General features: G+C 52.8%; 1 protein-coding gene and 1 long non-coding RNA gene across 2 annotated transcripts in view; one reads left to right on the plus strand and one right to left on the minus strand.

The window, feature by feature from the left end:
- Positions 1-9,415, minus strand: part of LOC140613945 (uncharacterized) — an 82,296-nt gene extending 72,881 nt beyond the window's left edge. The window contains exon 1 of the long non-coding RNA XR_012014874.1: positions 9,259-9,415. This is a non-coding gene — a long non-coding RNA (uncharacterized lncRNA). The remainder of the gene's footprint in view (positions 1-9,258) is intronic.
- On the plus strand, positions 5,393-26,614 carry RBP1 (retinol binding protein 1). The gene is made up of 4 exons (XM_072792535.1): positions 5,393-5,557; positions 6,310-6,488; positions 24,270-24,371; positions 26,370-26,614. Exons 1-4 carry the CDS (start codon positions 5,485-5,487, stop codon positions 26,421-26,423), a joined length of 408 nt encoding a protein of 135 aa, XP_072648636.1. The 5' UTR covers positions 5,393-5,484; the 3' UTR covers positions 26,424-26,614.
- The last annotated feature ends 1,087 nt before the right edge of the window (positions 26,615-27,701 follow it).

Here is a 27,701-nt window from a genome sequence, read left to right on the forward strand (position 1 = left end):
TGGGCTTCCTGCTCAGTGGGGGGTCCTCTGCCTCTCCCTCTCCCTCTGCTTGCTGCTCCCCCTTCCTGTGCTTTCTCTCTATCTAATACATAAAATCTTAAAAAAAAAAAAAAAACAAGAGACAAGGATAGGGGTACCTGGGTGGCTCAGTCAGTTAAGTGTCCTACTCTTGTTTTCAACTCAGGTCATGATCTCAGGGTCCTGGGATTAAGCCCTGTGTCAGGCTCTGTGCTCAGTGGGGGTCTGCTTGTCCCTCTCCCTCTGCTCCTCCCCTGTTCTCTTTTTCTGTCTCTGTCTTTCTCAAATAAAAAAATAAATAAATATAATCTTAAAAAATAGCATATAGCATGCCATTATGTATCTAAGAAGGGAAAGTATGACTGAATGATATATTTATATTTACATTTAAAATTTTTTTAAAGTAGACTCCACACCCATCGTGGAGCCCCAGTGTGGGGCTTGAACTCTTGACCCTGAGATCAAGACCTGTGCTGAGATCTATCTAGTTGGATGCTCAACCAACTTAGCCACCCAGGCACCCTGATATTTATATTTTTAAATGAAAAGGTAGATCATAAGATAAAAGATATGTATCAACCGATGGCAACATATGAAACTCATTTGGATCCTTATTCAAACAAACTAAAAAAAATGAGATAAGTGAACACTTTCTGGATATTTGATAACATTAAGGAATTGTATTATTGGTTTTTAGTTGTGGTAATAGTGTTGTGTTATTTTTTTAAGATTTTATTTATTCATTCATGAGACAGAGAGGCAGAGACATAGGCAGAGGGAGAAGCAGGCTCTCTGCAGGGAGCTGGATGTGGGACTCGATCCCAGGACCCCAGGACCATGCCCTGAGCCAAAGGCAGAAGCTCAACCCCTGAGCCACCCAGGTGCCCCTGTGTTATTGTTTTTAATGAGTCTGTCCTTTAGAGATACTTCTTGAAATGTTTCCGGATGAAATGATATGGACATAGGTGGTCTTTGCTTCAAAATAATTTAGAAATGGGGGGGGGGGCAGGTGGGAATATAGATGAAATAAGATCAGCCGTGGGTTAATAATTGTTGAATTATGGTGGTGAATCCACAGGAGTTCCATATACAATTCTCTTTATGTTTATGTGCGTTTAAAATTGTCCATAATAAAACAGCTAGGAAAGCAAAAAGAGAGAGAGGGAAGGGAAGGGAAGGGAAGGGAAGGGAAGGGAAGGGAAGGGAAGGGAAGGGAAGGGAAGGGAAGGGAAGGGAAGGGAAGGCTTCCCATGCAGCGTGTGTCACAAGCTGTAGGAACAATTGTCATGTGTCAATGAAAGGTGGCACTGAGCAGAGCCATTTCTGGACAGAAATAAATCCCCAGGCTAACCCCACAAAGTGGGTGTAGGATTCTGTGGCCTGCAGACACGGTGTGTCACTTGCACTTCTGCATATTCATGAACGCATCAAGGAAGACCATCCCCAGGAGACCCGGCGCCCCTCAGCCCCATGGCCTCTTGACAACCCCTCTCACTCCTGAACACAGCCGACATGGAAAGGCAGCCTGGCTGGGCCACTCTCATCCCTTCAGACATTAACCTCGCAGATGGCACCGTGACAGCTCAGGGACTGGAGCAGGGTCGTTCTCCGTAAAATAACTCCAGAGACATATTTGAACACAGGAAAAGGGAAGATTTTTTTTACAAGTCACCAAAATAAAACGAGCCCTTTAGAAGAGAAGCAGGGGGTGTGATGTCAGATGAGGAAGGTTTTCTTTATAAGCACGAGGGAGGAGTATGTGGCCGCCTGTCCCCCGCCAGGAGACTCGAGTCTCTGGGTGGGGGAGACCTGCACCGGGTGGGATGGGGCTGGAGGCCCACTGCGCCCCAGCACCTTGCAGGGAGCAGCATCGGGGGCGGACGGAGACTCAGGGTCTGCTCCAGGGCCTTCTGTTCCACCCCCTTCGCCCCGAGCACCTGGGGACACCCGGCAAGCTGCTTGACCTCTCGGTGACGCGGAGACAATACTGCCCACCACGCAAGGCGATCATAAGGCTCGTGGGCAATCGATGAATCCTCTCGCGGAGACGGCTCCCTCCCTCACTGTAAATTATCCCCTGGAGCAGACTGATCCACTCAAGAGGGGAACACACATCTCCTGCCTAGCTCCTCTGAGCTCTCCTCTCCCCCAGGACTCACCCTGGGGGCCCTTGGCTCTCTCCTGTCCTCCCTCCCTGCACCCCAGGAGTGCTCCCCGGGCTGACCAGTGGCACGACAGACACACAGCCCCGGGCTGGCTCCCCACTGGCCTGCTTCCTCCTCTCCGTGCTCTGGGTGGCTCTTTGTGATTGCTCCTGGGTCTCCGAGGCTCTTCTCTAAGGCTGAGGAATGGAGCAAGCCCAGTGAGGATGTTGTGGAGTGCTTACACCTCTCTCCCTTTCGGTCATTCACAGAGCCTTCCTCAGCACTCCGTTGTGCCCTGCCCCCTCCTCCCTTGGCCTTCCTTTCTACTCCTCCTCAATTCTCAGATCCCGGCAGTTGTTAAGATCCAGCTGGAGCCTCACTTCCTCCAGGAAGCCCTCGCTGATTGCCAACTCCACCGAGACCCTCCTCTCTTCTTTATACACCCTTCTCCCTTACTCTCTTTGCCTTACACATCCCAAGTGATCGCACCCCAGACAAAAAGAAACTCCACTAACTGAATAATGGATTACATCAAGCAGGATGGAGAGGGCTGAGAAGGATAACCATGATGATACCCAATGATTCCGGGACACAGAGCACTTTCACCTCGATTCCTTGGATTGACCTTAAGGCCCCAGAAAGGGGCACAGGCCAGCACCCTCTCTCCCTTGCCTTTCCCCTTACTCATAAGGCTCCCCTGGATCAAACAGCAATGTGCCTGGAGCATACTCTGTGTCATGCTCCTCTTTATGCATTGTCTCCTTTGCTTCTTACCTCCCTAAGAGATAGGTAATCAGGGTGTCCGCATTTTACAGATGGGGGAGCTGAGGCACAGAACGGATAAGCCACTTATCCAAGATCACTCAGCTAGACAGTGACACATTCATTCAGCTTCAAACCAAGCACTCTGCCTCTAAAGCCTACCCTCACAACCAGCGCCCAGCTGCTGGAACAACACCGCCAGCAGGGGCCACACTTTGAAGAGCCCTCCAGGGAGGAGACCCAGAAGGACAGGAGCATACTGACCCACAGAGGGACATATGTAGCACAACCAGGCTGAATTAAGTGCCATGTGTCCAGCCAGCCAGCTCAGAAGAATGAGGTCAGATGAGCAGTAAATGTGGCCAGAGGAGGGAGGAGAAGCCAGATGTTGGTCCTTTGGGATGGATGGGGGAGGACTGGACAGGTGAGGAGGGCATGCCTCTCTGCCCAGAGCATGAAGGGACCACTGAGGCCATGGCAGAGAGCCAGAACTGACTGGGCCCCTGCTGTGTGCCAGACAGTATGCTGGGCACTTGGCATAAGCCATCGCAGGAGACTCAGCACAGAGAGAAAGAAGAAAGAGGGTGAGAAATCTGGCTAGCTGAGCTGCATGACTCAGGGGAGCAGGAAAAAGAGTTTAGACTCTTTTGGGGGGTGACCAAGAAATGGCCAGTTCACTGTTTAAGTCTCTGGCTGGTTCTCTGTTCTGGTGAGTCAAGCTGACAAGGAAGCCCAAGGCCATGGGGAGCCCCAAGTGAACGCCACGGAGAACCCAATCCATGCCAGGCCCCACTCATCATCCACCTGACTGAGCCACAGGAGTTTCCTCTGGCACCTTCAGTTTGGGCAGGACTGCGATAGGTTGCCCTGGCTGTCCCACTGAGATGCGCCCTGAGCTGCCTGGGGAGAGACACAGAGCCAGGGTCCGTGAGAACAAGAGATGGCCTGAGCATCCCAGAGCCAGGTGGGAAGAGAGAGGAAAGCAGCCGGATAGGGGGACAGCTGTCTAGAGCAATGGTTCTCAACCAGGGGTGATTTGGTATCTCCTTCCCAGGCATTTGGCAATGTCTGGAGACATCCTTGTGGGAGGTGCCAACATGGATCTAGTGGGTAGAAGCCAGGAATGCTGCTAAACACCCTTCAATGCGAACAGCCCTCCACCAAGACCACCCCCAACAGAGAATTATGTGGCCCGACATGGCAACAGTGCCTGGTTGAGAAAGCCCGGTGTAGAGCAAGCTGGGTAAGGGGGGCTTCAAATCCAAGGCTCTCGCTGGGATGGAGCTGCCCCTACCCTGAGGAAGACGCATCCTTCCCTAACTCCGCCAGATGCAGTGTGAGGACTAACAGGAGCCCCAGGCTGGGGGGCGAGGGGGGAGCCACGGCAGTGCTAGGGGAGGAAGAGAACGCACCTGCCGTCACCTACGCTTTGATTCGTGCAGAAGGCAATTTATAAGAGATATTTTGTCTTTAATGGAGGGTCAAAAAGTCAACCCAGATGATTCTGTCATCTCCTTCCTGACAAAGGCAGAGAGGTTTTGCAGCACTCTGACAAGCCCACCAGGTGGGAAATGAAATGTGATCAAAGATCTTCATCGTGGAACCGTTTCTAACCCGCAAAGGACCGGAACCAACAACACAAATGTCCATCAGTGGCGGACAAGCTAGGTCAAACAATGGAAGGCCCTGCGAAACATGACATTTTCTCTGTGCAGAAATAGAAAGGTCCCCGGAATGCATCAAGTGAAAAACGCAGCGCGCAGAGCGCCGTGGGGAAAGGGAAGCCTAGGGGTGTTGGTTAGGGCCTGCACTGGCGGAGAGCAGGAGATCCCAAACCTCGCTGGGCATCAGAACCACCCAGAGGGCTTTTTTTTTTCTTTTTTTTTACACTTTGTTCAGACGACATCAACCTTGCTTTTATTTGAAGGGGGTGGGGGGGTGGGGGGTGGAAAGTCCCCGCTTGCCTGGCCCTGCGCGCAAGCACCCCGACGGCTGCAGACTAAGGCCTGCAGGTGGCCTCTTCCTAACCACCTGGGCGGACGGCAGGAGGCGGCTTCTTGCCCCCCAAGCGCTGGAAGGAATCTCGCAAGAGCCCGGGAGTCGGGGCCCTCCTCCCCCTCCCCCTCCTCCCCTCCCCCCTCTCTCCCTCCTCCTCCTCCTCCTCCCCCCTCCCCCTCCTCCCCTCCCCCCTCTCTCCCTCCTCCTCCTCCCCCCCTCCCCCTCCTCCCCTCCCCCCTCTCTCCCTCCTCCTCCTCCTCCTCCCCCCCCCCCCCCCCCGTCGGGAAGCGGCCCGGAGGTCGGAAAGCAGGAGCCCGCGGGCCCGGGACGCACCTGCCCCCCCACCCCGGGGCCCACCCCGCCCCGCGAAGGGGCGGAGCGACGGCCTCGAGGGCGCCTCCCGCGGGCTTTGTGCGCCCGGACCCCGCCGCCGCCGCCCCGCCGAGCCCCCGCCCCAGGGCGCACGACTCCGGCCGCCCCCGCCCCGACCGCGCCGCCAGCCGCTCGCCCGCGGAGCCCGCAGCCGCTCCCGCCGCCCCCCGAGCCCCCCGAGCCCCCCGAAATGCCGGTCGACTTCACCGGGTACTGGAAGATGCTGGCCAACGAGAATTTCGAGGAGTACCTGCGCGCGCTCGGTAAGCAGCTGGGCCCGCTCCCCCGAGCCCTCCCGAGGCCCCGGCCCCGGCCCCCGCCCCGGCCCCCGCCCCCGCCCCCGGCCTCCCTCCGCCCCGTGCGGGGCCGCGGCCGCCCGGGCTCCCAGGGGGCCGGCTGGGTGCCCCCGGGGACGGGGAGCGCGGCGGCGCCCGCAGCCCGTAGGTGGCTCGGGACGTGGGGAACTTCATTAAGCAGAGCTGGGTTCAGTTTGCTTTTTGTTTCAAAGGGCAGAAAACTTTGTTGCAAGGAAAAGAGAAAGAAAGAAGGAAGGGAGGGGGGAAGGTGGGAAGGAAGGAAAAGAGGAAGGAAGGAAGGAAGGAAGGAAGGAAGGAAGGAAGGAAGGAAGGAAGGAAGGAAGGAAGGAAGGAAGGAAGGAAGGAAAAGAAAGGAAAGAAAAAGAAAGAAAGAAAGAAAGAAAGAAAGAAAGAAAGAAAGAAAGAAAGAAAGAAAGAAAAGAGGAAAGGAAGGAAGGAGAAAGAAAGAAAAAGAAAAAAGAAAGAAAAAGAAAGAAAAGAAAGAAAAAGAAAGAAAGACTTTTTCTCTGAAAAGAGAAGAAAAAGGCACAGACCTGGCTGCTGGCTAAGACAGCGCTAAGCAAGCAGAGCAGGGAACCCCAAAAGTCCTCCCCGCCCCCCCCCCAGGAGCTGGCTTCTGGGGCCCCACTGCCTTAGGGACCGTTCTCTGGATTTTCCTGCCAACTCTCTGCCCCTCTGTTCCCCGGCACCCCCTGCAGATGTCAATGTGGCCTTGCGCAAAATTGCCAACTTGCTGAAGCCGGACAAAGAGATCGTGCAGGACGGCGACCATATGATCATCCGCACGCTGAGCACTTTCAGGAACTATATCATGGACTTCCAGGTTGGGAAGGAGTTTGAGGAGGATCTGACGGGCATAGATGACCGCAAGTGCATGGTGAGGATTTGCATACACCAGGGCACCTCCTGCCCAGGGCGCCTGACCAAAAAGGCTGGGCTACTTCATCTGGGAGGGGAGCGGGGGCCCTTAAATTCTTAGGCACCAGGGATCTTTGCACTGCCAACCCACAAAGGTGACAGCAGGGACTCATCAAGCATACTCCTCTGTCCAAACAGGATATAATGGTTATGAAAGCTGCAGTTTGCTGAGGCCCTGCGGTGTCCAGGGACTGAGCCAGGTGCTTTATACATTTGACTTCACCTAATCTCACAACCACCCCTGAGGGAGGTAGGAGAATGCCCATTTTACAGATGAGGAAACGGTTTCAATGAGTAACCAGCCCAGAACAGCACAGCGGGGAGGGGCTGGCCTGGAACTCCCCCGCAGGTCTGTTGACTCCCAATCTGTTGGCTCCGTTCTCCTCTGGCTGTACCTTGGCCTGGTGGAGGAAGGAAAGAAACACCGGGAACCCTTCTCAAGTGTAAAACTTTCTCGGTGACCTAGCATGAAGCCACCCTAGGAAGCAGGGGACATCATGATCTCCCAGAAGCCTCTGACCTGTCCCACCTCATCGCCAAACTGAGATCTGGCTCCTGGCCGCCCCCTTCCCCGTCCTGGCCTCCACTGCCCGCTGAGCTGCCTTTGAACTTTGCAGCCTACCCCTACTCGGTGGGTCAGTGCCACTGAGCCCAGGCTAGAGGAAGCCTTCGTGCAGGCGGGGAGGGAAGTACAGCCTAGCCCCAAGGGTGGGAAGCTGACGACCCTGAGACCCCAATTAGCATTAACACAGCAAACTGGAAGGTCAGCCCAAGTCTCCATCAACATTCTCGGGTCGTTGGAAGGTCAGGTTGCTCCTGGAATCCCTTTCACAGTGTTGGGTCCACAGCTAGTGTATGCTCACCCCCAGGGAGCTGCCTTGCGTATTGAGGAGGTGCTCCCCCTCTTTCTCCCCTCCCCCTGGGACAATTTACCAAAGGTCTGCTTTGTGCCCTACACTGTGCTATAGCCCAGTGAGGGAGAGATTCATGACCCCATCGTATACAATGACAAAGGCCCCAAGAGGAAAGGAGACTTGCAAGAGATGGGATTTGAACCCTAGGCCTTTGGACTTTGAGGCCCACCCTCCTGCTCTCTGCTAGGCCCCTCTCTTGCTGGTTGCCTTGGCAGAAACCAGATGGTGGAGGTTTGCTGGGACAGTGGCTATAGGGGTGTCAGTGTGTGAGGATATGAAGCCCCAGGCCTGGACTACTACTCATCCCCCCCACCCCCTTTGTCGATTCATCTGACAGCAGGTAGGAGTTAGTGTCTGAGTCTGTTGTTTGCTATGAGGGCAGAAGGCAGGGTAGCCAGCAGGGAGTGTCTTTGGAGAGGCCAATATTGTTGTAGGAACATGTCAGGCTGTGCCTTTAAAAGGCCCAAGGCCTCTTGATCCTCAGCCGGGCTCACAGTGGGAAAGGAGACCAGCAGACAGGGCTGCTTGGGGGGGTGGGGGGGGGCTGCCTTTCAGATCACTGCCCCCGGGCCTGCTGCACAGCACTGCACTCTAAGAACACTCCTTCTCCCCGGCTCACTCTTAGGGTACCCACAGAGCAGGGCAGGCATCCCTGTTTGTTTTAGGTCACTGCAACCTCTGGAATGTGCTAGCTTGTACTTACTTGGCTAATTATCTCCCTCCTTGCTTTCCCTCCCTCATCCAGTAACATGTGAAACATTTACTGACCACCTCCTCATACTCACAGGTGCTCACTACGCACCGAGTACCAGTACCATTAATTTTAACTCCCTCACTCTTCACAATACTGTTTTTTCAACCCCATTTTACAGATTAGAAAACCAAGGCAGGATTTCTTGTGAGGCGCTGGGGAAGTTAAGTGAGCGGCAGAGGGAGGATTTGCACTTTGGCAGCTCCAGAGTCCCTGCGTGAACCACTGCACCGTACCTACTGCCTTCCTTACACGCTAATCGTGGTGCCAGGCACAGGGACGTGGGGCAGGATGTCACAATCCCTGATGGCCAGGAACTCATAACCTTTGTGGTGGAGACAGACACACAGAACAGAGTGTGATCAGTGGTGACAAAAGAAGGTACCCAGAGAAGGACTTCTGGAGGAGGTGACTTCTACACAAAAGGCAAGGGGTAGAAGGAAGGGTTTCAGACCCAAAGGAAGGAGCACATGGCCACCTTCTTTTCTCAGCCTGGCATTAGGACATCAGGACAACCCAGGTGACCAGATCAGGGAGCCCAGCACCTGGGCAAACTAGAAGGGATTGGGCTAGGACTCATGGTCACCTTTGCTGCTACAGGACTCGGGGTGGCCCTCTCTCAAGTGTATGGCACTGGCTTACCTTGCTGTTGCTGTGTGGGTGGGGGAGGTGGGGGGTGGACAGCCCCTCTGCCCTGGCCTCTCTGTGGCCCTTCACATTGCAGAGAAGCCCTTCTCGGGGCTGCCAACTGGATGGAGGCCTACAGTGAAGAGCATGGCCAAGGGAGGGTGGAGCATAATAGAATTACAGCAACTGTCCAGCCGAGGCTTGCAAGTGCAGAGGAGGTGCCTGCAAGGGGCTGCGTTGGTTGAGGTCTCCAGGGCCCCCAGGGGGCCTGGGCGGGGTGGTTGCCACAGATAACTTCCACCACTGCCTCTTCCACTCTACACACTCTGTACCCACCAGCCAGGAGCAGTGGCCAGGAGGACAATCTGTTCTCAGCACCAGGTCGGCTTCATTCTGACGCTTCCTCCCCAGCACATTACAACAGTGTCAGTTCTTACCTGGGATCAGTCATTCATCTGTTTTGTTAATTCCTTTCTTGGTCTCACAAGCGTCTCATGGTCCCACAAGCTTACTCTGTCTTTGCAGCCCCCGGGTTAGTGTTACTGAGATGAATCGCACAAGATTCCTGACCTCACGGAGCTCAGTGCGGTGAGGAGGCCAGTCCTGGTGTGATGGCATGTGGGTGGGGGCAGGATGGCCAGAGGACGACCTCCTCCTGGGTCTGGGAGGTCAGGGAAGGTTCCTACAGGAAGTAGCCTGAGTCGTGGCTTGGAGGATAGACAAGAAATAGCGTGGCAAACAGAAAGGGGACAAGAGGAAGGCCAAGGCCAAGAGAAAAGCAGTTGATAAATGCTATTTCAGACCTTCCTTGCCCCCAACACACCCTCCCCCCAGGCTCTGGGTTCAGCCTGGGGACACAGAGGGAGCAAGGCCTCCCTAGCACCCAGGTCAGTGGAGGAGACTGATGCGTCCTCAGGCCGCTTTCTTCAGTGATGGAAGCATAGTGGGTTAGGAGCACAGTGTGGAGGCGTGGGGACGCAGTGGTCAGTGAAGTTACCTGGATGAGGGGGGTCTTAAAAGACAGGTAAGAATCAGAGCATATGTGGAGAAAGGATAAGAATATTCTAGGCGGAGGGAACCACATGCACAAAGGGCCAGGGGGTCAGAAAAGGCTTGATTGGGAGAGAGTTTTGGAAGTGAGAGAGGTGCAGTCCACAAAGACTGGAGTGCAGGATGTGGCTGGGGCAGATGGGAGCGATGAGGACCCAGTAGGGAGCCTCGATGTGGCTCTGAGAGGCTGCAGGGACCTCTCGCTAGGAGATGCACGATCACACTGACCATCCTTCCCGATCACACTGACCATCCTTCCCCAAAGGACCCAGGGGCTTGCTCGCGTGGAGACCTCTGATCCTGCCTCTGTCTATGGGAACATTATCTGTACTCTAGAACAGCGGCCAGGGGGTGAAATCTGGCCTGCAGATGTGTTTTGTTTGACCTGCAGAATGTTTAAAAAACTGCAGAGCCAGTTGCCAATGATTGCCATACACTGTAAGATTTCGTAGAAGGATCCGTATCTCTGGCTGTTCTTAACCCACAAAGTCAAACACTGGGTGCCCCTTTCTCCCTGGGCTGTGTGGAGGCCGGGACGCTGTCGCAGTGCTCCCTTTAAATGGGACGCTCTCCAGCTCACCGCAGGCCTCACCCCACCCGGTTCCCCGGAGGAGTCGGGGATCAAGCGGCCAGATATCTTTGTTTGCACTAGGGGTTCCTTGGGGCCGCGGCTCCCCAGGTGCAGACATGCGGTGGCCGCAGCAGAACGAGGTAGAGACACAAATTCTGCAGCCGCAGCTCTGGCCTCCTGAACCAGCAACTCCAGGAGTGGGGGCCGGTGGTCACCTGGCTCTGGTGCAGCCAAAGCTGGAGTTCCACTGCCCTGGAGGCCAGAGCCGTCTCGGTGTCCCCGGTGTCCCCGTGGCTCCGTAGACAGTGAGATGCGGAGCAGCACTGCAGAGGGCCGCGTGGTGCTGGCTGGGAGTGGCTCTCCGCTCCCTTCCCAGGCCCAGGGCCAGAGCCCTCGGAGCCTGCGCCAGGACTGCTCAGCTCACCCTTCCCGTCGGTGCTAGGAAGGTCCTAGGAAGGTCCGACGTGCCCTGCAAGCAGCCTGGGCTGTCATCTCGGTGGAAGTGCGCACAGGGCGCAGCTTTGCCCGGCTGCCTCCTGCGCGCCTTTATCCTTGGAAAGGAAATCTCGGGCCGCTTTGAGACCTGTGTGGTGCATTAGGTCCTGCGCGGGTAGCTTTGGCAGGGTGGGGGAGCGTGAATGAGGAAGATGCCCCTCGACTTCCCAGAGCCCCCACGCCTGGGCCAGGGAACCCCTTGGAAGGAGGAAAGATCGAGCTCTTTGTCCCCGGCTCTCCCCAGCAGGAGCAGCTTTTGCAGAAGAGAGCCCCCTGGGTCAGGAAGCACAGCCATGAGCCTGGCTCCACGTGATGGTGGCAGAAGGGCCATTTGTCATCCCACCCCGTGGACACTGGGTCAGGTTTTCCCTGGAGGGGGCGCCTTTGTTCATTGGGGAGCCTGGCGCCTCCTCCCCACCCCTGGGCTGCTGGCTTCTCCTCCTCCAGCTGTGAACTCAGGGTGACCCCTTCCACAGAGCCTCCCTTCCGCTCACAGCCCTCCCCTCCGCCCCTCCGTGGCTTTCTTTGTTTTTATTGTAAAAGGAAAAAAAGAATTCAAATAGCACAGGAGAGAGTGGACTGCAAAGGAAAGGGCCCCTTCCCCCACTTGGCCTCATTCCCACTCCCCAGAGGTTATCACTGCTACTGTTTCTGTGGATCTGTCGGAAATCTTTGAATATAGAAGCTGTCTATCTATTGATCAGTTTAAAAAAAAAAAAAAAAGGAGAGAAAGAAATCCACTCCTTGGTGCGTTGTTTTCTCACTCAATGCTACTTCTTAGGCATCTTTCGTGTCAGTGTTTATAGATTTTCTGAATTCTTTCTCTTTTAACCATGTGTTTCCTTCCCTTCCACCCTGACTTCCTTCCTTCCGCCCACCCACCCATCCATCCGTCCATCCATCCATCCATCTAATTATATATGGTAATGCATGAAATCCACCAAACTGCTGTTAACACTTTGGTTTAAACTCTTGCCAGCTTTCTGATTCTGTCCTTGACTCACTAATGGATTTTTTCTGGTTCGTATTTTAAACAACACAATGCCGATGGCAGAAAATTAACTCCCTGGGCCACAGAGCTATGAATGCCCTCAGATTCGGGAGCCTCCTGAGGGCCTCGGGACCAGGCCCCCAGCCCTTGGCTGGATCCTTTCCACAATGGAAACACGGAGTCTCTTTCATGTGTTAGCTCAAGTTCGCCGACCTTCGGAATCGGCGTCAGCAGCGTGCTTTTGAGGATTACAGAAAGAAGAATTAAAGCAACCCAAGTAAAGTGCACAAAGTAGCTTTCAAGAATCACATTGTCGTGTTAGGTTTTGTGTTTAGGCAGGAACAAAGGAAAATAACATGCACTAAATCCTTACCAAGGGCCATGCCTGCGCCAAATGGTTTTAGCACTTTTCCTCTTTCGGAAGTGGCGTCAGTGTGCCCATTTGGCAGGTGGGACTCTGAGGCTCAGAGAGGTGAAGAATCTTTGTAGCTCCAGGTCACCCAGCCTGTGGTGGCAGAGGAAGGATTCTAACTGGTCTGTTGTTGAAGCTCTCTATTTCAAGGTCTCCCGCGGAGAGGGCCAGCACCCGGGTTCCTTATTTTGAGCCTGGCGCAGCCTGGAGGTGAGCCCAGAGTACTGGCAGGGCCTGGGGGTATGGAGAGGAGTGCTGCTATGAGAGTCTGGGTTTGAATCCTCCTCCATTATCCAACTGACAGTGACCTTAAATGTTTGGATCCACTGCCTCTGTCTTCACATCTGCAAAATGGGCATTATGATTGCTGCACTCCCTGTCTCATAAGGCAAATTCTGAGGACCATAGAGATAGTCCAGGGGACGTTGCCTTGGGAAACCACAACACTGTGCACAACAAAGGGCCAGAAGCCCTAGGCTGGGGCCAAAGTAATCACTTATGATGGCCGGTGGCAGTTCGGGGAGTTAACCACCGTTTGTGTTTTTCTGACCGACATTGCTCCCTAGTCACCCAAAGAAGCACCGCCTGTTCTGCTGCGAGTTATGCCCCTACTCTCCTTGTGGGGTCTGGGGGAGCTGCAAATCATGGTACGCTGTCTCTCGTGGGATGAGTACCTTAAGCCAGGGTGATAACAGTGTCCTATGACCTGTCACATGATTGTACATGTGACCTAATGTCACCCTTCCCTGGCAGAGAGCTGTGTTCTAGTCCCTCTAAAGTTCATAAGCTGGCAGGATGTAAACTTCCACACCACCTCCCATGGCTGCCTGGAGAAATCCAACAGAAGGAAGGGAAAGATAAGATGAGGCCAGCAGAGGAGCAGAAATGAGAGAGAAAGAGAAACTGCAAGGCTGGGGGGTTTGCTGGAGCCCCTGACACTAGCACATCTCCAAGAATCTCCGTGTACTTGAGCCAGCCAGGGCCTTCCCTTCCTTTCGCCTTAAGCTATTTGAACTGGTTTTCTTTTCCTTTTTTTTTATTAAAAGCTTTTTTTTAAATTTTTATTTATTTATGATAGTCACACAGAGAGAGAGAGAGAGAGGCAGAGACACAGGGAGAGGGAGAAGCAGGCTCCATGCACCGGGAGCCCGACATGGGATTCGATCCCGGGTCTCCAGGATCGCGCCCTGGGCCAAAGGCAGGTGCTAAACCACTGCACCACCCAGGCATCCCTGAACTGGTTTTCTGTCACTTGCATCTAAAAACATCCTCAGACCTTCAGAGTTCACAGATCGTGGGTTGAGAACCACATCAGTAGTTAGAGCAGTAGTTCTCAAACTTGAGCTGCCCACCCCCACTGAAGTTTCCGATTCAGAAGGTCTGGAGTGGACCCAAGAACGGGTCTTTCTACTGAGTTCCCAGCTGCTGCTGCTGCTGCTGCTGCTGCTGGCTCCAAGACCGTGCCTCTGATAACTACTAAGAAAGAAAAATGAGGAAGTGGGCCGGCCCGTGCTGAGGATGCTGTGATGTGCTGGTCATGATTCTGTGCAATAAACCTGTACCGGGGTTCTGGGTGCCTGGTTCTGGGGGCTGAATGAGAGTGCAGAGATGCGGCCCAGTCTCAGCGGATGGCGTCTCCTTGGGGATGCCAAACTTCCAGCGGCCCAGGATGGCCCTCCGCTAGTGTGTGCAGCAGGTACCAATAGCGTGTGGGCAAGTGCGGGCTACAACGGAGCACTTGGGAGCTTTGGCTTGGAGATGAACCTGGATTTGAATCTTGAGTCTACCTTCCAGCTGTGTTTCCTGAGCGAAGGCACTTTCTGGCACCCTCGTCTGTAAGAAGGAGCCAAGGGTAGTGGTACTGATGGGATTATTGTGAAAATTCAGTGTGGTGGTGAATTTATTTCATTTTTCTATTGCTGTCTAACAAACCACTCCAAAATGCAATGCTTCCAAACTCCGAGCCACAGCGGTGGTTCCTTTTGTTCATGAATCTGCAATTTGGGCAGAGCCCAAAGGGGGTGGCTGGGCCTTGCTGCATGTCCTGCTAGCCGGCAGCTGGAGGATTCGTTTTCCCCATGGCCCTCCCTCCCCCAACTGTCTCCTGGCTGCTTGAGCTTCTTCAGATCATGGTAGCCGGGTCCCACAAACGACGGCCAGGAGGACAAGGCAAAGGGAGGGGACGTTGTGATTTGCCTAGCTTCTGAAGTCATAGAGCAATATTTTGCTGTATTCTGTTGGTTGAAGCAGTCACAGGGCCCGGAACAGAAGAGGTGAGGGGGCAGGAAACCCCCTTTGCCTTCCCCTCCAGGCATCTGGAGGCTGAAAGCTGATGACTGACTTTGGGGTCCCTTTGCCCCATGGAAGGCTTCTCTGGTAACCAGCCCCAGCAACTCAGGTCCCATCGCTAACCTTTCACGTGGGCTTGAGGATTTATTCATATTTGACTTGGAATTGATTGAAAACTCTGACAATAGGCACTATGCCTGACTCACAATAGCTTCCTCCCTGGGAAGGATTTTCTTTAAAAGATTTTATTGATTTATTCATGAGAGACAGAGACAAGGCAGAGGGAGAAGCAGGCTCCCTGTGGGGAGCCCGATGTGGTACTTGGTCCCAGGACCCCAGGATCACAACCGGAGCCCAAGGCAGATGCTCAACCACTGAGCCACCCAAGTGCCCCCGCCAAGGAAGCATTTTTATGGCTATCTCTGTTGTACGAATTGCTAAAGCACGTGTGCATGTGCACACACCTACACATACACACCACCCCCTGTCATCCAGACAGGAACTGCGGGTCTCTGTCATCCTGCCTGAAATTCCAATATTAGAGCACATTTATTCTGGTTAAATATGCCAAGACTTTTCTAGGTGTTTAATAAGCAGATACCTGAGAGTGCCAATTGTCTTTAACACAGGGATACTCACGAGTCTGTCCTTCCTTGTCCCCTTCCCCCCTTCTTTCTTTCCTGACTTGAGGGTCCAAGGACAGCAGAGGAGACTCTGGGGCAGAGCTATATACACAGGATGGACATGAAAGGTGTGAGGGCAGGGGCTGGAGGAGACTCCAGGCTGCAAAACCCACCGTTACCAGCCTTAACAGCATAACTGGCTCTGCACTCAGAAAATGAGGGAGGAGAAATCCTGTCTGATGGTACGCAGTGAGTCAGAAAAATCGTCTTCCTCTTTGACTCAGAGTTCCCACTTAAGTGATTATATTCCAGGAAAATCATTCAAAAGATAAAAAAAGCTGCATCTATCTGTACAAAAGTATTTGTTTGTAGCTGCGTGGTAATAATCCTCACCAGCCCACATTATTATAAGCCCAGCCACCGTCTGGGGGCTTCTGTGCGGCAGGCTGTGCCCTGGCACTGTACAGATATTATTTAATCCACCGATGATCCTGGGGAGGAGGTGCCACTCTTATTTGATAGACAGGGACCCTTGGGTCCTGCCCAGGGTCACATTGCTGGTTAACCATGGCCCTGGGATTCAGCTTCACATCTCTCTGACCCCTGACTCTGTGTGGTTCACAGAGCGGGCTGCTTCCTGCCAGTGTTGCTAAGCGCTGCTTGACCACAGGTGGTTAGAGTGACTGTGGCTTTTTAATTCCACAGACCACTGCATACCCCACATAAATAATCACTGTGAAGATAAGTGAAAAGTGTTTATGGGCAGCCAGTCAACAAGTTCCACAAATTCTGCGTCTTAGCCTCTCTTTCCCCTTACCCCCCCTCCCCACAGCTCTGAACATCTCATGCCTCTAACAATAATAACAACAATAATAATTAACGCCTCTTATGTTTCCTCCTATGCACCAGGCTCAGCACCCTCCGTGAATTATTTCTTCACATTGATCTCCCTTCCACCATCCTCAACATTCCTGCCCATCCTTCACATCCTAAAAAGGGAATCTGGGGGCACCTGGGTGGCTCACTCGGTTGAGCGTCTGCCTTGGGCTCAGGTGAGGATCTCAGGGTCCTGGGATCGAGCCCCACATTGGGCTCCCTGCTCAGTGGGGAGCCTGCTTCTCCCTCTCCCTCTGCTGCTCTCCCTGCTTGTGCTCTCTCTTTCTGTGTCAAATAAATAAAATCTTAAAAAAAAAAAAGGGGGGAATCTGATCAGGTCACTCCTTAGCCTAACCCCCTCCCCCGGGGGCTCCCCAGCGCCGACAGGCAAGGGCCAGAGGGGCTCAGGTTTTCAGGACTTGGCCGCTGCTGCCTCTCCAGTTCCCTTCCCTGCCTCACTCCTTACCTTCGCCCCATCCCGCCACTTATAGGTGCCTTCACTTGCCGTCCCCCTTTGCATCTCTCTGCTCACGTCCCTGGGACAAGTGCCCTGCTTTCTGCCCGGGAGAATTGGTGAAGACCGGTCCAGGATTGACTGTCTCACCAATCTTGTCCTGATTCCCCAACCCACCTCATCCCACTGCCCTTCTCTGCAGCCATTGCTCCCGGGGCACCTGCGACCCTTGTTCATGCATTTGAGATGTGGGACCATGGGGCCCACACTTTGCATGTCCATCCAGTGCCAGGCACAGAGGGCTCCAGTGCATTTGTCGAATGAGTGTTCAGTAGAAATAGAACCTCAAGCAATATAAATGGTGAATGATCTCCCTGCAGATCCATTTGCCCTTTAATCATAGCTAGTGTTTGTGGGGTACTTCCCACGTGCTACGAGCTCTAGGCACTTTCCATGCATGAATTCTTGTAATCTTCACGATTCTAGAATGAAGATGTCAGAATGCTTCCTATATGTTACATAAAGAAAATGAAAAGTGGAACAAGCCCTCACTTGTCTGAGACCAGGTTAGCTGGTGGAACCAGAATTTAGTTCCTGGCAGTCAGACTTCAGATTGTTACCCGGGAGAGGTGGCATCCTTGTTATGTTAAGGGTCACAGCCCTGGGCTAATTTCTCTGTGAGGCTTTTGAAATCTCAAATGCAGCCTCCCTGGTGAAGCAGTGCCGTGTCATGGGATGGAACTGTCAGGTGCAGAGGGGCCAGGTCGGCTCTGCATCTCGTTGTCCTCCACAGTAGAGGCTGTCCAAGGCCCAGCTCCCTCTGAGGCAGGGCCTGGCAGCGGGGCTGAGTCATAACCGGTTCGACTCTGGAGCCGGACCATCGTCTCTGGAGTCCCATCTATGCCACTTCCAGACAGGATGGCCTTACACAGGTTATTTCAAGTCTCTGCACCTCTACTTGTCTGTGAAATGGGGATAATGATGAAGTCAGAAACACTCACTACTTCGTGGGGAGGATTAGAGGCAGGAAAGCCTGCAGTCGTCTACTCCACTGGTAGGGGCTGTTACTATTAATTCTCTCATCTTGTGAACTATGCGCTCCAGAAGATGAGTTCTGGAGGCGGTGGCATGTGTGAAGGACACCTGGCTATCCAGACAAGAGCTAGTGGAGTCACGTCGGCGGAGGTACACCTGCAAGGGCATGTGCCTCTCTGCAGCCAAAGAGAACAGGCTGGGCAAGGCCAGCAGCAGAGAGAACTATGCTCACGGAGTGTTTCATGTGTCCGGCGCTCAAATGGGTCCTTGCTACCCCTCATTTCATTTCATCCTGATGGCTCTTGCTCTATAGCAAGACTTATCAGCCCCACTTTGCAAGTGAAGAAATGTAGGCTCAGGAGGTGGGGTGCATTGCAGGATCTCCCTGCTGGAAAGAAATAGGGACGGATTGGGGCTCAGGCCTGCACCTCTCCAAGGCTGTCATCGCCACCGTCTCCCCACCCCCCAAAGCCCAGCTCAGGCAGGCATGCTGTCCGCTAGCTGGGCCAGACCCAGGCCCACAGCCTGCCAGGCGCTGTTTGGCAGGAAAAACATCCGTGGCAGCAAGATGCTCATGTGGGAACAGTGGGCAGGCCGTGGGTTCAGAGTTGGGTAGAAGTGGGTTGAAACCATGACTCATACTCGTCCTGGCTTGTGTGGCCCTGGGCGTGATGACTAAGTGCTCCGGGACCCAGAAGCCCTCGCCAGTGTCACACAGTGGCTAACCCATTTCTATAAGGCTAATTTGTGGAAGAATAAATAGCTACGTTGCCTGGGATATTTTGTCTAAAAAAAAAAAATGTGTTCATCGCCCAAAAAATTCTAAAAGTACCCCTAGAATGTTTTCTGCCATTTGTTCATTTGTTCTACAACTGGTAAATGCATGTCCTCGATTCCAAGGTGGCGGCTGGTATCCTGCAGTGAACAAAAGGATCCCAGACCCCAAAGAGCTCTCAGTCAGGAGATCCTGACCTGCTGGCGACTCCTCCTCAGTTACTGAGCTAGCGCCTCTTATCCTGTGGGAGCTGTTTGTTTCTGTTTGCCTTGAAAGATAAAAAGTAGAAGAAGAAGAAAAAAGAAAGATAAAATGTAGAAACCAGAGGCACTGGTGGATGAGATGAGGCCTTGGTGGACTCTGCCCTGCGGAGCCCCTCTGAGCACTCTCCGGTAGGATGGCTCCTCCCTTACTCCTCATCACCCTCTTCCCCCCAGCCCCCTACTCCATGGGGGGGGGGGGGACTTGATAATAAGCTGGTTCCTTGGCCTGGCTCCAGTAGCAGGCCAGCCTGCCTGCCAGATAAGCAAGCATCTGGATTGTCCTTTGCACCAGGTCTGGCTGGTTGGAGCCACAAAGATGTAAAGTACAGGAAAAGAGAGGCTGAGTCATCTCCCTGGTAAATTCTGGGGTTAGAGGTGCAGGGTCAGGCTCCACGGGGAGGGTCATGCTGAGAGATCCTGCTGGGCAAAGCTCATTTAGAAGCCTCACTCACTCACGCAGCCCCTGGCCTGCCTGCATTTGTCCAGGCTGTTCCCTCTGCCTGAGATTCCCTCATTCCTCTTCTCCAATTTCTGCTTCTTAACCTCGTTCTCAAGGTGTTTTCTGGTGTCAATTCCAGCATTATTTCCAGCATTACCTACCTCCTCCAGGAAGCCTTCCCTGACGGACCTCTGTCCCTATTGTAGAGACTGATGAGAGGCCTTCCCCTTCCACAACTATGTCACCTGCCTCCACCCAGCACTTGCCATTCTGCTGGAATTCTGGCTTGTTTTCTTCTCTAATAGCCTGTGTGCTTTTGAGAGTAGCGTCCTCGCCTCACCTGCCTCTGTTCCCAGCACCCGAGACTAGTGTGCAGGTGTCGAACCCACGATCGCCACATGTTGCCTTGTGCAGAACCGTGATGGAGAATCCTGCTCACTCAAGGGTCAGCTTAGATCAGATAGCTGCAGAGCACAGTAGCCAAGAACATAGACTCTGGACTCACATCTCATCCCCTTACTATATGGCTGGGTGACCTGAAAGCCCCAGTCTCCATACCTGTAAAATGGGAGACGTGTAACTGCTCCAGGAGGATACGACCCATGTTGTGTTTAATACCCTGCCCAGCACGTGGTAAGTATTTAGCACATGTTGGTAGGGTGATGATGGTGATGGTGACAACCAAGAAGCTTTCCCTGTCCCTCCAGGCTGGGGTGGGTACCCGCCTCACACCCCAACACAGAACGCAGGGGAGTCGATGCCAGTTTACCTATCTGCCTTCCCTCTGGGCTGAGCTGCTCCATGGCACAGCTGGGATCCAGCCCAGCCTTAGGGCCCAAGATTAGGACACTCAGTACTGGGTCCCTGGATTGACCGAGCATAGTTCCATGTGAGCCCTGTGACCTCTTCCCTATCCAAAACCTTGACCTCACAGGGCCTTGAGCTCTCTGAGGGCTTCTTGTTTTAAAATTGATCCTGGGCACTTCCTGGAATGTTAAAGGAATTTTAAAAATGACGTGTCAAGATTAGTCTTAACATTTTAGTGTTTTGTTTGTCCTAAGAATTGTTACCATTTGCTGTTAGCTCCGTCGTGGCATTAGCGTCGCATTCTTTCATGCCCACAAAGGCCTTGTTGTGGCTTTACTGGTTTGTAGTAGTTGCTTTTAACAGCTTTTATGTCTCTAATTACTCGCTCACATTTTAAGGCCTTATTTTTTTAGTTGTAATCTGCTTTTAGAGAGAATTGGCTCCCCCCCCATCCCCCAAATGTGCTGATTTTAGATAATTGCCAGCCTCCTAGGAGTGGGTCAGAAGGAGAGGAGTGAGCATGTCACTCACCCGGCCTCGTCTCATGGGCAGCGAGTGGACTTCTCCGCCAGAAGGAACTGGATCCAAGCAATGCTCAGCCCATAACCCCTAGGAGACGTAGGCTAGGCTGGTTACCTAACTAAGTCTAATACTAAATCTAATTTTTATTGGCTCTAAAGCTTGAAGGTCAAGTGAAACAGAAGTACCTGGCACTCGGCAGGTTCTCTGTTACCTTCTCTGACCTTCTCATCTGCTCACTTATTTAACCCAGGCACCAGAGGCCGAGAACCTTCTTACTGTCCCAGGAACCCTCAAAGGGTGAAGCACACTGTAAAATTAAACTCCAGGAGGAATGGCCAATTTGCATCTTCTAGCAATTCACATCATGTACAGGAAGTGTCTGGTCACTGTCTGGTTTTCCAGTCCCTCACCCCCACCAGAATTTAAAGAGCACAGGCAGGGATCCCCAGGTGGCTCAGCAGTTTAGTCCCGCTTTCAGCCCAGGGCGTAATCCTGGAGTCCCGGGATCTGGTCCCACATCAGGCTACCTGCCTGGAGCCTGCTTCTCCCTCTACCTGTCTCTCTCTCTCTCTCTCTCTCTGCCTCTCATGAATAAATAAAATTGTTTAAAAAAATAAAGAGCACAGGCTTTGGAGTCAGACCTGGGTCAGTCCTGGCTCTGGCTTCTGCAGACACAAGACCTCCCTTCTGGCCTGGCTCTGGAAGCACAGAGACAGTAAGATTCAGTCCCAGCCATCTCCGGGCTTCCTGGACCTTGTGCGCAAATGTAGTAGGGTCAGTGATCCATCCTTCCCCTGCTCATTGGAATGGGCGTTTGGGGCATGTGGGAGCTTTAACAAATCCTGGGATCACAGATCCCTGGGAGGCAGATTAAATCCCACCATTTGTAGATCATGCCCGGTCACTGCCAAGAGGTGAGTCTACTCAGCAGGTGTGGCCTGTTGCCCCCAGGACGGGTCATCTGCATGGGGCAAGGGGGCCTTGGGCCCCCCGGGACATGCTTCCATAGACTGCCTGCAGGAACCAGGTTTCTGGGTCACTGGCCCCCATGCAGCAGTGCCTGTGGGGGTTTCTAAGTGGTCAGGGGAGCTGGATAATGGCTTTGAAGTGACAGTCCCTTGTCAGAGTGATGCAAAGCGGTCTCCATTCATCTGTTGGTCTTTCTGGGAAAGCTGCTGACAAGGCCAAAGTGTTAGTGGTTATTTGTAACAGAAAAGTTAGACCGGATTCACTCTACCGCCTGCTGCCCTGGGTTCCAGCCCTTTCTGCAGACCTGCACGTGGTCTCTTTGGGGAGGATTACTCAGGAAAGGAACGGAAGGTGGCCAGATACCCCCTGGTCCTTGAAATTGTCTGGGCTTCATTTCTGGGGTGGAGTCCCAGAGCTCCTGGTGGGAGGCGGAGGCAGCCCTGCCCGTCCCCGTGGTTTGTACCCATGTCCACCACGCGCAGCTTGGACAAGCAAATCCCCTCCCTGTCTAAACTCTGGATGTCTTGATTACTATGACTGAGAGCCTCATATGCCAGCCCTCTGCATTGTATGTATTTTTTTCTCTCATCCTCAGCACAACTTAGTAAAGTAGGTCTTTGGGTTGTCTAAGGCCATGTAGCCGACCACCCCAAACCTGATGACTTAAAAAGGCAATCATGTATTCCCATGATTCTGTGAGCTGATTGGGCAGTTCTTCAGCTCCATGTGACTGCATTTAGCAGGAGGCTTAGCTGGGGTGCCTCAGTTTTCCTGTGGTAACCTCGCAACAACTCTTCCTCTGTAAGTTCATTCTAAGAACATGATGTGTTCAGGGTGCCTGGTGGCTTAGTTGGTTAAGCATCCAACTCTTGATTTCAGCTCAGGTCATGATCTCAGGATCACAGGATCGAGCACCGTGTGAGGCTCCGCATTGCACATGGAGCCTGCTTAGGACTCTCTCTCTCTCTCTCTCTCTCTCACCCCACTCCCTTCACCCTCTGCTCCTCCACTGCCACCCCCAAAGAACATGATGTGTTCAAAACTGTATACACCAGGCAGTCTTATTTATAATAGCACAGAACAATAAATAACCTAGATGCCCAAGAATACAGAATAAGCTAAATAATAGTATGTATATACAATGAAATACTGACCGGCTTAGCTTCATGGTCCTGTAATCTGTGCCGTCACACAGGCCACAACGCACGAAGGGCCCCTCACATAGTTTAATGCTCTGCTGTCACCATCTTAAAATTCCTAATCATTTTTTAGAGAAGCCCCTCGTTTTCATTTTGTGCTGGGCCCCACAAATTAGCCCTTTCCTGAATATTTTGTAACCATTAAAATAAGGCTTATGTAGAATATTTATTGAAGTAGAAAATTGCTTCTATTAAATGAAGAAACTAGGATACAAAAAAAATAAATGATGTAATCCCAATTCTTTAGAAACATATATATACCTAGTAAAGGAACAAAAGACTGGACATAAATACATCAAAATGTTAGAGTAATTATCTCTGAGGAAGACAAATTACAGGTTTTCTTTTTATTACCGTGCTCCTCTTGGCCTCTGACTGAGTCTGGAGCCCTTGGTGTGCGGGGTAGACTTCTGGATCCACACACAAAGAGGAGTTCCGTTGATGAGGAAGCCCAGTGTTCTGACAAGCTCCTTGAAGCCGAGGAGTATCTGACTTCTCAGTCCCCACTTCCTTTCACAGGCCGGGCATGGACAAGGTACCCAGAGGATGGGCACCTTGTGGCTCGAGTCATTAGTGGTCTTTACCTGCGACACACCTTCATCATCTTCATTATATTCATCAGCAACTTCATTATGTTCTGATTTGGAGGTGGGACCTTCTCTCTGGCTTCCTGCTGGACGTGAGCCCTGAGTGATCTCTAGACCCCAGAAAGGAACGTCCCTGCCTCCAGTCCCCCTGTGCTCCATCTCCCTCAGGCAACAGGCTCCAGGACCAGAGGTCAAGTTGATGCCTGCACCCGGCTGGCCCCCACCTGGTGCCTCTGTGCCGCGCTCCAGTGCAGGCTTCATCCAACAGCAGAGGGCAGCAGTCATCCGCAAGCCCAGGAGGAAGAGAAGGGCTTGGGAGAAGGAGGCAGGCAATCCTCCTATAGGGACTGGCCCCACTCACTCCATACCCATTTCCCATTTCTCCTCCTCTCTTAAATCCTGATTAGGCTGTTGCTGACTGTCTGGAACATGCCCTGGAGTACAAGGATCCTACAACCTTCCCTCCATAAAGGCAAGGCCTCTGAGTTCATGGCCTCTGGCCCCCTCCTAGGACAGATGGGAACACTGGGGCCCAGAGAAGGGCTGGACTTGCCTAGAGCCACACAGTGAACAGGGGCAAAGGAAGTTCTAACTGCTGCAGTGGGGAGGCAGGACTCATAATGTGCAACTGCCACACGTGGAAGGGCTGTTCTTGGAGAAGTGGATAGCTGCAAAGATGGGGCATGCTCTCTGCACCGCACATAGGTCCCATCCAGACCATGAGCTCCTGGACTGTCTTGCCTCTAAGTTCTAATACTCAAGCCCTGTCTTTCCGAGTGAGCCCTTGCCACTCCAACAAGACTGTGGAGTCTCCCATGGGCATAGGCTGAGCCCTATGTGGCTTCCCTCCTCCTGCTGTCTTCCCTTCAGCATCCCCAGCACCTGGGCAGGGCCCGGAGTGCTCAGGGACGATAAGACCAGCTGATCCACATACCGTAATAACAGCACATGGTGGACAGAGTTAGGCTGCAGATTTTCTGTAACAAAATTGACTTGAGCGCCCCCTGGGTGATCAAGCTTGGGGCTGCCCCTCGCCCAGCCCCCAGGGGCTGCTTGCTCAAGGTTGACCACCATGTTCTTTTGCTTGGCAGACCACCGTGAGCTGGGACGGGGACAAGCTCGAGTGTGTGCAGAAGGGTGAAAAGGAGGGACGTGGCTGGACCCAGTGGATTGAGGGTGACGAGCTGCACCTGGTAGGTTGCTGGGGTAGGGGGTGGAGGGTGGGGGGCAGAGCTGGGCCCGGAGGCTCTGGTGGCTATTGAGGTCTGATGGACCTTAGAAGAATGCCCTATGGCAGGGCCTGCTCGGAAGCTTCTCTTCCAGGGGCCTGGAAAAGACGCTTGAGTGACTGTAAAAACTGAACAATGTGTTTGCGAGATCTAGGCCGACTCAATTGTCCAGTCAGGAAGTGAGGAGGAACATCTGCTAAGCAGCAGATGTGGAGCTAAGCTCTTTTGCATTTCATACCTCTTTCTATTCCCTTAGTGACCCAGTGGGCCAGGTACTATTGGGGTTCCTATTTTGGAGATGGGGACCTGGAGGGTCACATCCCAGATACACAGCTAGAAACTGGAAGAACTGAAACTTGCTCCCAAATGATGTCTGTGTCACCATGCCAACCTGTGGCAGGCTAGAATCAAGGAGAGTCCTTTAAGCTTCTCTGAGACCTCCCTAGGTCAGGTGAGGAGAAGCCCTTCTCAGGTCAGGCGTGGGCCTCCAGCCTAGGAACTCAGGTCAAAGCCACTTCTGCTCCATCCATTGCCTGGGAAAAGCACACAGAAATCTAGAGTAAGGGGCTTAGCCCCTGGAGGCTAAAATAACACATGTCCTCTGAAAGGAGACCTCCCATCACTCCTGCCCCCTTGGAACTCCCGATTACCTTCCTTCTGAGAAAAAAAAAAAAAAAACCTGGTCCAGGTGACCTGGGTTCAACTCCTGACTCACTGGGTACCTTTGAGTAAGTGCCTTCCTTTCCTCAGCCTCATCTACAAAATTCCATCCTACCACATGGCGCTTCTGCAAAGATCAGAGTCCATGGGAGCTCTGGGATGTGTGTGTGCTGAGAAGAGGCAGGAGGGCATGATTTTCAGAGATAGCTTCCGCTGATGCGGAGGGCCTGGGCTGTGCCTGACCTGGAACCATCTTCTCCCGGGGCCTCTCTTCCTCACTTGCCTAGCAATGAGGGTAGATGCTGTGATCTCCACCGCTCTTTCAGCTCAGAGGCTCTGTGGCTCTGTGCCAGAGGTTACAAGCTGGGGACCTCGGGCCTCTTTTATTTGGCCATCAGTGAGCTCCAAACTTCTTCAGGCAACGATTTAAAAATTAGGATGTCATAAATATTCAGATTTCCCGCCTCCTTCAGAAAATAAAACAAGGGACGCCTGAGTGGCTCAGCAGGTGAGTGCCTGCCTTCAGCTCAGGGCATGATCCCAGGGTCCTGGGATCGAGTCCTACATCGGGATCGGGCTCCTTAGAGGGAGCCTGCTTCTCCCTCTGCCTATGTCTCTACCTCCCTCTCTCTGTCTCTCATGAATAAGTAAGTAAAATCTTTTAAAAACAAACAGACAACGCTTCCAAGATGTGGTGACCCTGTGCCGTCATTCCTCCCAGCAACTCGGCAGGGGCTGTCCTGTAGGCAGGGCCTGGGCTTTCTGGGCTGCATTTTACTACTACCTGGGAGCTTTCAATAATAGCAATTCCAGGGCTCCACCCACTGAGACACTGATATAACTGGTCTAGCCTGGGACCCAGGCATTTTCCAAACTCCCCAGGTACTCCAATATGCAGCTGAAGCTTGGAATCTCTGTGCTAACTTGCCGCTTTGGCCTGTGACAGCCTACTGAGTCGTCTGGGAGTCAAGCCGTGTGTCTGGGCCTGATTTCTTCCAAGCCTGGGCACAGACTCTGTCCTGGCCTCAGGCCCGGGGTTCTTAAAGCCTTTTGGGCCCCTTGAGCATAGTAGGAGGAGGGGAGCAGCATTTATTTCCCAGCCAACTCTGCCTACAGGGCATAGCAGAGCCCCATCTCCACTGATCCGGTTCAAACGACTTTCCAAGGAATCGGGCTAGTTCAACCCAACTCTTGAGGAAAAATAATAGCCACTGAGTATTTTCAAAGCTCCTGGCCCTGTGCGCACTGAGGCCCAAGTGTGACCTTGCTCTTGCCAGTGACAAGCATCTGCTTTCGTTTCAGGAGATGAGAGTGCAAGGTGTGGTCTGCAAGCAAGTATTCAAGAAGGTACAGTGAAGCCTGAGCACCCCTGGATCTCGAGGAATGAGCAGCATGGACACGTAGGCCAGGATCCCCTTCTTTGTGCAGCATGGGGCCAAAATGTCCAGCCATCCCCCCAGCATCTGTTAGCAGAGGCTTTCCCTTGGCTTTGTCTCTTTTCTTTTCCTTAAAACAAAGCCATCCCAATAAAAGTGATTTCTCCTCAAGACGTCTGTTTTGAAGAAGCTTCAGTACCCGTCTGTGCTCACTCTTTCTCTGGGGCTTCCGAAGCCAGCTTCTCCTGATGCCACCCCTTGGGCAGGGGAGAAATTCATCCACACACCTGCAGATTTGAGCCCATAAAGTCTTTCCTCAGGGGCACAGGCTTGGGGTCAGGATGTGTGACTTCACATTCACCATACATGTAATAAGTACCTACCATGTTACATGTCCATTTGGGATCAAAATGTAGTGAGTGCCACAGAAGCAGCAGAAGATGCCCTCCACCCTGGGAACTTAAAGCCTAGTCAAGGAGATCTGGCCAAGAGAGATCTCCAACTCTGCATTGTACACATAGGAGACGCTCTAAAAATTATTTGTAAATGAGATGGAACTGGATAGAATTATAAGCCAAAGCTAGAATGAAGTGAACCTTAATCAAGGGCAATTACCAGTTGGATTTGATTTCAGAGGCGTCATGAGCACATACTTCACCACCCCAAAACCGTTCCCACCTCATCTATGGGCTGATGTAAAGCATTCCTTTTCAGTATTATAGAAGAGGCATGACTTGCAAATCCTTCTAGAGGAAGGAAAGCAGCCTCCTGTTCAGACTGAAGTGTAAATGACTGCTAGTGTGCTTTTGCATAAAGGAACACAGGGAGAGGGGCAGCTGGGTGGCTCAGTGGTCGAGTGTCTGCCTTTGGCTCAGGTTATGATCCCAGGGTCCTGGGATCGAGTCCTGCATCAGGCTCCCTGCAAGGAGCCTGCTTCTCCCTCTGCCTATGTCTCTGCCTCTCTCTATGTCTCTCATGAGTAAATAAAATCCTAAAAAAAAAAAAAAAAAAAGAAAGAAAGAAAATTTCAGGAAAACTGAAGGGTGAGTGAGGAGATGAAAGACAAGGATAGGGAAGACCACTGGGAAACAGAAGACTTACATCCAGGACCCCTTCAAAGTCATTTCTGCTTAGTCTGTGCCCTGCCCCTTGGAAAGCATACCGAGGTGGGAGTCAGAGGAGCTGAGTTCAAACTCCAACCCCACTACTCACAGGCCAACAGCTCACATCTCTGGATACACTTCACAAATCAGAAAAT

The sequence above is a fragment of the Canis lupus genome, chromosome 22 (genome assembly GCF_048164855.1).
Source record: "Canis lupus baileyi chromosome 22, mCanLup2.hap1, whole genome shotgun sequence".
NCBI classification, from domain to species: Eukaryota; Metazoa; Chordata; class Mammalia; order Carnivora; family Canidae; genus Canis; species Canis lupus.

Bases quoted from the DNA above. Each gene is read 5' to 3' on its own strand.
- RBP1 (XM_072792535.1), top strand. From the start codon at position 5,485: ATGCCGGTCGACTTCACCGGGTACTGGAAGATGCTGGCCAACGAGAAT. The intron at 5,558-6,309 runs GTAAGCAGCTGG...CACCCCCTGCAG, and splicing joins GGAGTACCTGCGCGCGCTCG to ATGTCAATGTGGCCTTGCGC. The intron at 6,489-24,269 runs GTGAGGATTTGC...TTTGCTTGGCAG, and splicing joins TAGATGACCGCAAGTGCATG to ACCACCGTGAGCTGGGACGG.